The sequence below is a fragment of the Prionailurus bengalensis genome, chromosome D4 (genome assembly GCF_016509475.1).
Source record: "Prionailurus bengalensis isolate Pbe53 chromosome D4, Fcat_Pben_1.1_paternal_pri, whole genome shotgun sequence".
NCBI classification, from domain to species: Eukaryota; Metazoa; Chordata; class Mammalia; order Carnivora; family Felidae; genus Prionailurus; species Prionailurus bengalensis.
The window spans coordinates 72852381-72865999 of record NC_057359.1 but is presented as its reverse complement, the minus strand read 5'-3'; the positions used below and the strand labels follow the sequence as shown (position 1 = coordinate 72865999).

The following is a 13619-nucleotide window of genomic DNA, read 5'->3' as shown; positions in this document are numbered from 1 at the left end:
TTGTATAATATGTTGTCATGCAGTTTATTGAATACTATACTGAAAATGAAAAATAGAAAGGTTATGTGGTACAGAACGGTTTGTTAAGTGTATAGGTTGTTCACCCTTGTGATCGCGTGGCTGACTGGGAACTGCAGCTAACTGCCACTGCCCAGCATCATGAGAGTATTTGCCAGGTATCATTAGCTCAGGAAAAGAATAAAATTCCAATTTGAAGTGTGGTTTCTACTGAATGTCCACCGCTTTCACACCATTATAAAGTTGAAAAATTGTAAGTTAAACAATCATTAAGTCAGGGACCCTCTGTGCCAGAGACTGGGTAGTTTTTTAAACACTAAAAATTTATTTTGCATAGTTCTGGAGGCTAGGCGCACACAGATTCGGTATATGGTAAGGGTTCAATTTCTGGTTCATAGACGGGAACTTCTTGCCATGTCTTCACATGGTGGAAGGGATTAACTAGCTCTCTTGGTTCTATTTTATAAGGGCACTAATACCAATCATGAGGGCCTTACCCTCATGACCTAATCACCTCCCGAAGGCCCTACTTCCTGATACCATCATCTTGTGGGTTAGGGTTTCACCACATGAAACGGGGGAAGAGGGGAGACATGAACATTCATATGGAAACAACCATGTGGGATTTATCTCAGGTATGCAAGGCTGGTTCAATATTTGAAAATCAATTAATGTAAGCTACGACATCAACAGGCTAAAGAAGATCATATCAATACATGGAGAAAAAGCAATTGACAAAATCTAACACATACTCATGATAAAATCTTTTAGTAAACTAGGAACAGAGGGAACTTGCTCAACTTGATAAGGAATATCCAAAAAACCTATAGCTAACATACTTAAATGGTGAGAAACTAGAAACTTTCTAAGATCATGAATAAGGCAAAAGGATGTCCCTTCTCATTAATGCTTTTCAACATGATACTGGAAGTTCTAGCTAATGCAATAACATCAAAAAAGGAAATAAAAGGTATTGAGATTAAGAAGAAAGAAATAAAAACGATCTATGTTCACAGATGACATAATTGTCTATGTAGAAAATCTGAAAAAATTGGCTAAAAAATCCCTCCTGGAAATAATAATGATTATAGTAAAGTTGTAGGATACAAGGTTAATATACAAAAGTCAATCACTTTCCTATATACCACTAAGGAAGTACTGAAATTTAAAATTTAAAACACATTACCACTTACATTAGCATCCTGCAAAATACTTAGTTAGGTACAACTCTAACAAAATCCAACAAGATCTATATGAGGACACCTATAAAACTTTAATGAAAGATACCATAGAACAACTTAATAAATGAAGAGGTGTTTCATATTCATGGATAGGAAGACTCAATATTGTCAAGATGTTAGTTTGCCCTAAACTAATATATGGATTCAGTGCAATTCCAATCAAAATCCCAGCAAATTATTCTGTGGCTATCAACAAATTGATTCTAACGTGTTTTTTTTAATTGAGAAATACTTTTACTTTTGTTTTTAAAAATTTTTTTTAATGTTTATTTTTGAGAGAGACAGAGCATGAGTGAGGGAGAGGCAGAGAGAGAGGGAGACAGAATCTGAAGCAGGCTCCAGGCTCTGAGCTGTCAGCACAGAGCCTGACGTGGGGCTTGAACGCACAAACCACGAGATCATGACCCGGAAGCTTAACTGACAGAGCCACCCAGCATCTGTACAAATTGATTCTCAAGTGTTGTTTTTTTTTTTTTTTTAATTGAGAAATACTTTTACTTTTGTTTTGTTTTTTTTCTAACTTTTCTTTTAAGTAAGCTCTATACCCAATATGGGGCTTGAACTTATGACCCCGAGATCAAGACTGCCATGTTCCACCGACTAAGCCAGACAGGTGATCCTGATTGCAAAGTTTACATGGAGAAGCAAAAGACCCAGAATTGCCAACTCAATATTGAAGAACAAAGTTGGAGGAGTCTCACTACCTGACTCCAAGACTTACTATAAAGCTACAGTAACCAAACAGTGTGGTATTGATGAAAGAATAAACAAATAGATCAGTGGAAAAGAATAGAGAACCTAGAAATAGGCCCACATAAATACAGTCCGCTGATCTTTGACAAAGGAGAAGACAATCATTTCAAAAAGTGGTGCTGGAACTGGATATCCATATACAAAATAAAACAAATCTAAACAAAGACTTTATACCTTTCATAAAAATTAACTCAAAATGGATCACAGATCTAAATGTAAAATGCAAAACTATAAAACTCCTACAAAATAACAGAGGAGAAAACTGAGATGGCCTTGTGAATGGCAATGACTTTTTAGGTACAGCACCAAAGGCATAATCCATGAAAGAAATGATTGCTAAGCTGGACTTCATTAAAATAAAAAAACCTCTGCTCTGCAAAAGGCAATGTCCAAAGAATAAGAAAACAAGTTACAGACTGGGAGAAAATATTTGCAAAAGACAGCTGATAAAGGTCTGTTTTCCAAAATACGCAAAGTACTCTTAAATTGCAACAATAAGAAAACAACTCAATTTAAAAATGGGCCAAAGACCTTAATAGACACCTTATTAAAGAAGATAGAGAGGCAAGGAAGCATGTGAAAAGATGTTCAGCATTGCAAACTAAAATGAGATACCATTACACACCTGTTAGAATGGCCAAAATCCGGGTGGCTGGTCCGACTTTGGCTTAGGTCATGATCTCGAGGTCCGTGAGTTCGAGCCCCGCGTCGGGCTCTGTGCTGATAGCTCAGAGCCTGGAGCCTGTTTCGGATTCTATGTCTCCCTCTCTCTCTGCCCTGTCTCTGTCTCTGCTCTGTCTCAAAAATAAATAAACGTTAAAAAAAAAAAAAAAAAAAGAATGGCCAAAATCCACAACACTGACCATACCAAATACTGAAGAGGATGTAGAAAACAGGAACACTAGTTCATTGCCAGTGGGAATGCAAAATGGTACAGCCACTTTGGAAAACAGTTTGGCAGTTTCTTTTCTTTTTTTTTTAAGTTTATTTATTTTTTGAGAGACAGAGAGGCAGAGAAAGAGGGAGAGAATCCCAAGCAGGCTCTGCACTGTTAGCTCAGAACACAACTCAGAGCTCAAACTCACCAACTGTCCGTGAGATCATTAGTTGAGCCAAAATCAAAAGTCGGATGCCACCCATGCACCCCTTGGCAGTTTCTTATAAAACTAAGCTTGCTACCATGTATTTTCTTTTGCACAATTTGCCACCCTAGAAACTCATTTTTTTGGTATTATTTCTCTAAAAATGCATTTTCTTTTGTTAAGATGTTATATAAGCTCAAGTTCTAACCACCCCTTTGAGTTACTCATGTCTGAATACTCCCACGTATATTTGTAATGCACTTTTTTAAAAATATAATTTATTGTCAAATTGTGTAATGTACATGTTAATACACTTTCTTTTTCTCTTAAGCTATCTTTTGTTAATCTAATTTACAAGGCTCCAACTGAGAACTTGATAGGCAGAGGAAAAAAAGACATTTTTTCCTTCTGCTTAAGAGGCTCTTTATAAGAGGATTTGTTGAAATATAGGATTACTAGCAACAAACCATCTTCAAAATGTCTAAATAACTTCACTCGATCACTCACAAGCCCAGTGACCTTGATTTCCCTCCATACATTTAATTTCAGAAATAGGGTTCAACTGGTTGCTGGACAACACACAACATGGCCATTCAAAACTTATGGGAGGTTCCACAACTTCAATGCAGCTGATGGGTAAGATCCAAAAAAAAGGTAACAGGTGAATTCATCAAGGCATCTGGTGGATGTGGCAGAAGGCGGCTTCAGGAATCTAGGTGTGGCCACCTTTGTTTCTGACACAATACTGCAGATGGCTCAGAACTTCTTAGTGATAATGAGCACAAAGGGGCTGCAGATGACCTAACCCAACTTCCTCAAATAGAGATGTGAATACCAGGGCCCTTGTGAAAATACTTTTTCCTAATGTTCTAAAGCCTCAGTAAGCAAGTTCATGTTTGAGTGATCAGAACCCAGAATTCTTGTCTCACAAGATTTTCTACTTTTTATTTTCCCAAAGCTTTGAGACACTTAGGAGAAGGCACAGAAAAGAGAAGTCTTTAATAAGCTTCAGTAAAGGGGCGCCCAAGTGGCTCAATCGGTTAAGCCTCTGACTTCAGCTCAGGTCATAATCTCTCGGTTCCAGCCCTGCATCAGGCCCTGTGCAGACAGCTCAGAGCCTGGACCCTGCTTCAGACTCTGTCTCCTTCTCGCTCTCTGCCCCTCCCCCACTCGCATTGTCTCTCTCTCTCTCTCCCTCAAAATGAACATTAAAAAAAATTAATAAACTTCAGCAGAAAATGAGTCTGCTGGCAACATCTGACCGGGATCTTCATGTAGCTAGAAATGACTGGCAGATGTAAAGGCAGTTGTGAGGCTGCCACCCCAAAGGCAATCCATCTGGGCTTCCTGAATGAGGAGGCAGTCTTCAGGTTCTATTCAACGATAATATCCTGGGAGGTTTTCATTGGATAGGGACTGTTAATTTTGGCTTTGGGCTAGTCTATTCCCATCTCTGATCAGGTTTCCTCATTTGTACCATACAGATAAATGCTTTTTAATATTAAGATTCTATGGAATGCCAGAATTAAGCTCAGTAATATTAGAGAATGTAAAATGAGAAGTAAAAGAATTACACCGAGCAAGTTTTTTTTTTTTTTAAGTTTACTTATTTTGAGAGAGAGAGAGAAAGAGCCCAAGTGGAGGAGAGAAAGAAAGGGAGAGAGAGAGAGAATCCCAAGCAGGCTCTGTGCTGTCAGCACAGAGCCAGATGCGGGGCTTGAACTCACAAACCATGAGATCATGACCTGAGCTGAGACCAAGAGTCAGACGCTTAATCAATTGAGCCACCCAGGCATCTCTGAGCAAGAATTTTTAACATATGAAATGAAAGGAAAGGGTTGTTTCTTTTTTTTTTTTTTATCCTTAGCTTTTTAAAAAAAGAAAAACAAATCATTATATTAGTTTGCTAGGGCTACGATAACAAAATACCACAGACCAGGTGGCTAAACCAACAGAAATCTTACAGTTCTGGAGAGCAGGAGTCTTGGTAGAATGGCTTCTTCTGAGGCTTCTCTCCTTGGTTTACAGATGACTGCCTTTTTGCTGTTCCTCACATGGTCATTACTTTGTGTGTACGTCCCTGGTCTTTTATCTCCAAATTTCCTCTTCTTATAAGGAACCCAGTCAGACTGAATTACAGCCTACCCTTAAAGTCTCATTCTAACTTAATCACTTCTTTAAAGGCCTTATCTCCAAGTACAGTCACATTCTGAGGTACTGGGGTTAGGAATTCAACAAATGAGTTTGGAGCATGCAGTTCAGCCCGTAACAACCAACTATTCTAATGTTCTCATTTTAAAAGCTTTTATTTATTTTTAAGTAGTTTCTACACCCAATGTGGGGTTCGAACTCACGATCCCAAGATCAAGAGTCACGTGCTCCTCAGACCGAGTCGGCAAGGCATCCCTGATGTTTACTGTAAAATGTTGTGACCAAATGCATACTTCTGGGGAGAAATTATTTTATTTTAGGACATTATTACATACTTTAAAAAGAAAATACATACTATAATTACTTGAATTACATTAATAATATTTTACTATAGGTAACATACCTAGAAATCTAGTTAAAATGAAAAACTTTTTGTTTTATTAGTCTTCACAAATAATATTATTAAGTAGTTTATGTGATTTCTGTGAAAATGCACTGTAGATGATCTTCTTTAAAAAAAGTATATAAAAATCTAAAATATCATTCAGATTTCATTAGTATACAATCCAAAACTGAAAAGTTTAAAAGAGATTAGTCTCCTTTTATAAGGGAAAAAGTGTTGAAAAGAGCTAATTTTACTGCTGGGACCTGATTAGTCGCTCATAATAACTTTCCTAGAAAATAGTGAATGAAATATAGAGCTCAGAGGGCAAAACTCACTAAATACAAAAGGCAGACTGTCTTAGAATTCCATGTAATGAAACTTATGTTAGCTAGCTGTTTTAATTACAATTTCAAGTCTTATAGATACAGAAATTCTATTTTTTCCAGAACAACATGCATATCCTTATAACATGACAGAGAAGAAAACAGACAGATTTTTAACTGTTGAGCCCTTTTACTTTTTAAGCTTGGCAGTCAACAATTTTTTTCCCTTTTCCTTCACAGCCTGGCATTCATCTGATTCATTAACTTCTCCAATTTGATTGCTAGGGCCATGTTTCCTTTAATCTTCAATTTCCCTGACATGAATGCCATTGTTGGTTTTAGTTTCCCTAAAATGAGAAAACGAGAGAAGGAAAAGCATCCATTAGTGCCCTTAGGGATATACCACTTCAAGAACACACATTATAAAAAGAATCTCCTTGAGTTCTATAAATCTCGGAAGCACACAAATTTCTATTCCATAATTTTTTTTATCAGTACCTTGGGAATCCCAATTCCTAGGCTTAGATGTTAAAAATATATTATAGTATGAGAGATAATGTAAAAACAACAATCAGCAAAAGATTATATCAAAAAGCTGAAGATGCAATATTTATATACAAGTTACAGTACATTAAAGGTACATCGCCCTCAGATGAATTATAGTAAACAAATCTACCTACTTTAGTTGATTTTCCAATCTACTAGTTCATTAAACTTTAGCATTTCAGGTTTATATTAAAAAAAAATCAAATGCTGTAAATACGTATGATATTCTTAAGAAATTATCATTAAAAATATAGGGTAGGGACAACAAAAGTGTTAGCAATATTTTAACCACAGAAATGCCAGGATGTAAAACCTGAGTATTAAAATGGAATTGTAGTTAATAACAACATAAAATAAACTGAAGCTCCACAGAGGGAGTGAACTTTTTATTTGCTACTCTTATTCCAGTGTTAGTACAGGGTCTGGCACATAGTGGAGTTAATGAGGAAACTGAGGCTCTGAGAGGATTTTGACTTCCCTGATGTCACATAGCGTGTATATAATGGTATTGCAATTCAAAGCCAGGTGTTTCTGATTCTCATTTTTAGTTTTCTGACCTATAGCATGCCAATTTATATATAGATCACATCTCCAGCAGGCACAATATATGTCTGGTACATTAGTAAACTTCTACTGGGCCACACACAGACAGGATCTTTGTGTGGGTTGATGTATTTATATATATTGAGATATTAAATACCTTTAAATTCTTTTTAAAAATTAGAAAACATATATTTATTTTAGAGAGAGCATGGACGCACAAGCTGGGAAGAGGGTCAGAGGGAGGAAGGGAGGGCAGGGGGAGAGGGAGAGGAGGAGATAGGGGGAGAGAGGGAGAGGGGGAGACAGGGAGACACGGGGAGAGGGGGAGAGGGGGAGAGGGAGAGAGAGGGGGAGAGAGGGAGACGGGGATAGAGGGAGACGGGGAGAGAAGGAGAGGGGGGGAGAGGGGGAGAGAGGGAGAGAGAGAGAGAGAGGGAGAGAGAGAATCTTAAGCAGGCTCCATGCTCAGTGCAGAGCCTGATGTGGCACTAGATCCCACAACCCTGGGACTCATGATTTTGGCCAAAATCAAGAGTCAGATGCTCGACTGACAGAGCCACCGGCATACCAAAACACCTTTAAATTATTCTATGTAGGGGTTGTAACACAATATTATAGATTGCTTAGGGATAGAAAGAATCAAGTCTAATTCTTTAATGAATAAACTGAGCTGTGCAACCTTCTATGGAAATGTGATGTTAAAATACCAACATTTACAAATAAATAAATAAAGGGTAATTTTTATTTACATTGAGGATACTGGAAAATCTGGGGTTTTTTTAATGTTTATTTATTTTTGAGAGAGAGAGCCCAAGCAGGGGAAGGGAAAAGGGAGGGGGACAGAGGATCCGAAGCAGGCTCTGTGCTGACAGCAGAGAGCCCAAAGTGCGGCTCGAACTCACAAACTGTGAGATCATGACTTGAGCCTGAAGTCAGACGCTTAAACGACTGAGCCACCGAGGTGCCCCGATCTTTGTTCTTTAAAGGAACAGAACAGGGGTGCCTGGGTGGCTCAGTCGGTTAAGCGGCCGACTTCGGCTCAGGTTATGATCTCGCGGTCCGTGAGTTCGAGCCCCGCGTTGGGCTCTGTGCTGACAGCTCAGAGCCTGGAGCCTCTTTCAGATTTTGTGTCTCCCTCTCTCTGACCCTCCCCTGTTCATGCTCTGTCTCTCCCTGTCTCAAAAACAAAACAAAACAAAACAAAACAAAACAAAACAAAACAACGTTAAAAAAAATAAATAGGGGCGCCTGGGTGGCGCAGTCGGTTAAGCGTCCGACTTCGGCCAGGTCACGATCTCGCGGTCCGTGAGTTCGAGCCCCGCGTCAGGCTCTGGGCTGATGGCTCAGAGCCTGGAGCCTGTTTCCGATTCTGTGTCTCCCTCTCTCTCTGCCCCTCCCCCGTCCATGCTCTGTCTCTCTCTGTCCCAAAAATAAATAAACGTTGAAAAAAAAAAATTAAAAAAAATAAATAAATAAATAAATAAATAAACGAACGAACAGAACAGCTCTCTGGAAACCTACAATCACTGACATCTAGGTGCCCTTCAGCTAAAAAATTGGCTCCCTGTTCTGTCACCCTCCAGTGGAACCTACTAGTCCTCAAGCCCTACTCACACATACGCAGCTTCCAACCAGCTTTATGGAGACTTGCCTACAAAGATGAATAGACATCATTAAAAAAAAAATTAAAAGGGCGCCTGGGTGGCTCAGTTGGTTGAGCATCCGACTTCAACTCAGGTCATGATCTCATGGCTTGTGAGTTCAAGCCCCGCATCAGGCTCTGTGCTGACAGCTCAGAGCCTGGAGCCTGCTTCGGATTCTGTGTCTCCCTCTCTCTGACCCTCCCCAGCTCACACTGTCTAATCTCTCTCTCAAAAATAAATAAACATTAAAAACAATTAAATAGGGGCGCCTGGGTGGCGCAGTCGGTTAAGCGTCCGACTTCAGCCAGGTCACGATCTCGCGGTCCGTGAGTTCGAGCCCCGCGTCGGGCTCTGGGCTGATGGCTCAGAGCCTGGAGCCTGTTTTCCGATTCTGTGTCTCCCTCTCTCTCTGCCCCTCGCCCGTTCATGCTCTGTCTCTCTCTGTCCCAAAAATAAATAAACGTTGAAAAAAAAATTAAAAAAAAAAATAAAATAAAAACAATTAAATAAAAAAGAATGGACATCAAGTGGAGACAACAAAACACACAGGTAAAAGCCATCTGGAGGAAACAAAGTGAGGCACTGAAGAAAACTCAAACAAAGTAAATGAAAAATAAAAAATTCCATAATTCATGTCCTTATTGTTAAGAGAAGACATAACAACAATGTATTAAGAACAGAATGCTAGAGAAAGGGGGAAGAACAAAGCACAGGAAAGAGGGAAAAAAAGAGGAAGCAACTTAAAGGGGTAGGGGAGGAAAATGAGAAGGAAGGGAGAGAAGCAGCAGCAGAAGGCGAACAAAATGGGATTGAGTGAGTAGGAAGGGAACGGTAAGAGAAGAAACAATGACTGGAATTTAAGAAGCAAAACAGGTGAACATATGAGAAGGGGGAAAATAAAAGAGAGAGAAACAAACCATAAGAGACTCTTAATGATAGAGAACAAACTGACGTTGATGGAGGGAGGTGGGGAGGGGATGGGGTAGACTGGTGATGGGCATTAAGAAGGGCACTTGTTGGATGAGCACTGGGTGTTGTATGTGAGTGACGAATCACTCCTGAATTCTACTCCTGAAACCAATACTGCACTGTATGTTAACTAACTAGAATTTAAATTAAAATTTAAAAAGAAAAAAAAATTAATGAAATTAAAAAAAAAAACAATGACAACAAAGGTGAATGCCTGGAAATTAAAAAGTTGACAGATAATACTAAAATACAATAGGAAAGAGGCACTTGCAGATCTCTGGTCACAGAAGTCAACTCTCTATTGCAACCATCCCCCTCCCATTGCAAAAGTCTCTCTCCATGCACCACCCCCAAAAACAGTCTTTCCAAATTAAGTTTCTCCTTACTATATAAAAAAAGAAAATAGTTCAAAATAGGAAGGTGAATCAATTTCCCCCAAAATAAAAAGGTTATACAAAGAGATGTGCAACCGAAGAAAGAGATGATGAAAGATCAAACGTTTTCTCCAGAAAGTGAGAACTGAGAGATCAAAGATATAAGACACATTCCCAGGGGCCCACCAAATACCCAGGAAAAGAAAAAATAAAAAATAAAAAATAAAAGAAAGAAAAAGAAAAAAGACCACACGACCCTGCATCATTGTGAAATTTCAAACCACTACAGAGAAAGAGAGCATTCTGATTCCAAAGCTTTTAGAAAGAAGAGGGGTAGACGCAAAAGATTAAGAACAACAATAGTACCAAATTCTCAATGGTAATCTTAGAAGATGGAGCAATGGCTTCACAATTCTGAAGAAAAATGAATTTCAACCCAGAAATCTCTACCCACCCAAACAATGTGTTGGTGGGATATAAGTAGTTTTAGACACTCACAAAATACTACCTCTTCTGTATCCTTTCTCGTGAAGCTACTGGAGAATGTGTGCCAGCCACCAAAAGAGGATGTAAGCCAAGAAAAAACATGAGACACGGGAAAAAAGAGGTTCAGTGCTGGAGAGAGTTAAAAATTTCTAGGATCACAGCTGCGTGGCAGGCTTAATGAGCCTATCTGTCTATTATAACAAGACAAAGGGCTCCAGGAAAAAAGTAGACTGACAGGTAATCCGACACAACTGGCACAGTGGAAAAGTGTATCAAAAGGTTGTGGGAAGAGAGCATAGGAAGATTTTGCTCAGTTTCTTTACACCTATTCTAATGGGAAAAATAGGGCAATTATTATGTCCAGGAAAAAGAAAAGTTCTGAGAGGAAACATAATAATAGTATACTATTTGACTCAGCAGGAAGCTACATCAGAATCATAATTATTTCAACAAACACAGAGTATTGACTTAAGCAAATATGGTGATATAATTAATTGGGAGGATGGGAGAGGGGGAGGTAAAGCAAAATCAAGGTGCTGAAAGAGAACTTAAATCCCACCTGCCAGTCTTTACTGAATCTAAACAAAACAGCATTAAGTATACATCTAACATTGAGAAATGTGATCGCATTGAAAAATGTGGAGTTAGATAATGAAAGAAATACCAAAAATACCTGAAGGAGATCACCTCTGTGGAGAAAAAGGGGGAAAGGCCAAAGAAAACTTTTTGAAAATAAATACTTTGGAGGCGCCTGGGTGGCTTAGTCGGTTAAGCATCTAACTTCGGTTCAGGTCATGATCTCGAGGTTCCTGGGCAAGCCCCATGTCAGGCTTGCTGCTGTCAGCAAAAAGTCTGCTTCAGATCCTCTCTTTCCCTCTCTCTCTGCCTCTCCCCGACTCTCACATGGTCTCTCTCTCTCTCAAAAAAAAAATACACATACACTTTGGGGCACCTGTCTCAGTTGGTGGAGCATGCAACTTTTCGATCTTGGGGTCATGAGTTCAAGCCCCATGTTAATTTTTTTTTTAATTAAAAATTTTTTAATTAAAAAATAAAAATATATACTTTTAAAAACTGAGGTGAAATTCAGAGGATATAAAATTAACCCTTTTATTATTTTTAAAAAATTTTTAATGTTTATTTATTTTTGAGAGAGAGAGAGACAGAGTGTGAGTGGGGGAGAGGCAAAGAGAGAGTGGGACACAGAATCAGAAGTCGGCTCCAGGCTCCAAGCTGTCAGCACAGAGCCCATTGAGGGGCTCAAACTCCTGGACAGCGAGATAATGATCTGAGCTGAAGTCAGCCACGTAACCAACTGAGCCATCTAAGCACCCCAAAATTAATCCTTTTAAAGTGAACAATTCAAGGGAGGTGGGTGGGAGATGGGCTAGATGGGTGATGGGTACTAAGCAGGGCACTTGTGACAAACACTGGGTGTTTTATGTAAGTGATGAATCACTGAATTCTATTCCTGAAACCAATATTGCACTGTATGTTTAAATTAAAAAAAGAAAAAAATAAAGTGAACAATTCAGCATTTAAGTACAGTCACAGTGTTGTACAACCACCACCTCTATCTAGTCCCAGAACATTTCTATCACCCCAAAAGGAAACCTACATCCATTATGCATTCACAGTTCCCCTTCCTTCTAGGCCCTGGCAACCACCAATCAGCTTTCTGTCTCCATGGATTTACCTATTCCAGTGTATTATATAAAAGGATTCATGTAATATGTGATCTTTTGTGTCTGGCTTCTTTCACTTATTTAAGTTTTCAAGGTTCATCCACATTCTACAATGAATCAGTACTTCATTTCTTTTTATGGCTGAATAATATTTGTTTATCCATTCATCTGTTAATGGACATCTGGGTAGTTTCCAACTTTTGGCTACTGTGAATAGAGCTGATATGAACATGAGTATACACGTATTTGAGAGTCTACTTTCTTTTGAATATAGGCGTGGAAATGCTGGGTCATATGGTAATTCTTAGGTTTTTTTTTAATGTTTATTTATTTTTGAGAGAGAGAGAGACAGACAGAGCGTGAGTTTTGAGAGGAGGGACAGAGAGAGAGGAAGACACAGAATCCGAAGCAGGCTCCAGGTTCTGAGCTGTCAGCACAGAGTGCAACGTGGGGCTGGAACTCACAAACCGTGAGATCATGACCTGAACTGAAGTCGGACGCTCTACCAACTGAGCCACCCAGGCACCCCATATGGTAATTCTGTATTAATTTTACCCATACATCTATGGTCAACTAATCTTTAACAAGGTTGCCAAGACCATTCAATGGGAAAAGAATAGTCCATTTAACAAATGGTGCTGGGAAAACTGGATATCCACATGTAAGCAAATGAAGTTGGGCTCCTACTTCACACCATACATAAATATTAATTCAAAATGGATTGGAGGCCTTGGGGAGCCTACATGGCTCAGTCGGTTAAGCGTCCTACTTTGGCTCAGGTCACAATATCATGGTCTGTGAATTCAAGCCCCGCCTCAGGCTCAGTCCTGACAGCTGGAGCCTGCTTCAGATTCTGTGTCTCCCTGTTTCTCTGCCCCTACCCCGCTCGCGTTCTGTCTCTCTCTCTCAAATGAATAAAACATTTTAAAAAATGGATTGGAGGCTTAAATATGAGAGCTAAATCTAAAAACCCTCAGGGATGCTTGCGTGGCTCAGGCCTCAGGCATTTAAGTGACTAACGCATGGTTTCAGCTCAAGTCATGATCTCACAGTTTTTATGTTTGGGCCCTGTGTTGGGCTCTGTGCTGACAGCATGGAGCCTGCTTGGGATTCTCTGTCTCCCCTCTCTGCCCATCCTCTGCTCATACTCTCTCTCTCTCAAAAATAAATAAACATTAAAAAAAAAAGTGAAAAGATAACTCCCCAAAATTGGGAGAACATATCTGCAAATAATGTATTTCAAAAACAATATCTTCTTTATACCTGGAATGTATAGAGAATACTTATGTTAAACAGAGAAAGTCTTTTTTTGTTGTTGCTTTTTTTTTAATGTTTGTTTGTTTTGAGAGACAGAGAGAGAGACAGAGAGAAAGAGCACTTGAGCAGGGGGAAGAGAGAGAGAGAAAGAGACAGAGAATCC

The 13619-nt window shown here is 39.2% G+C and overlaps 1 protein-coding gene across 1 annotated transcript in view; it reads right to left on the bottom strand.

The window, feature by feature from the left end:
- Positions 1 to 5983: 5983 nt before the first annotated feature.
- Positions 5984 to 13619, bottom strand: part of HSDL2 (hydroxysteroid dehydrogenase like 2) — a 70673-nt gene continuing 63037 nt past the window's right edge. Inside the window, exon 11 of the mRNA XM_043565536.1 lies at positions 5984 to 6300. Coding sequence (XP_043421471.1) covers positions 6188 to 6300 — 113 coding nt within the window. The 3' untranslated portion in view covers positions 5984 to 6187. The remainder of the gene's footprint in view (positions 6301 to 13619) is intronic.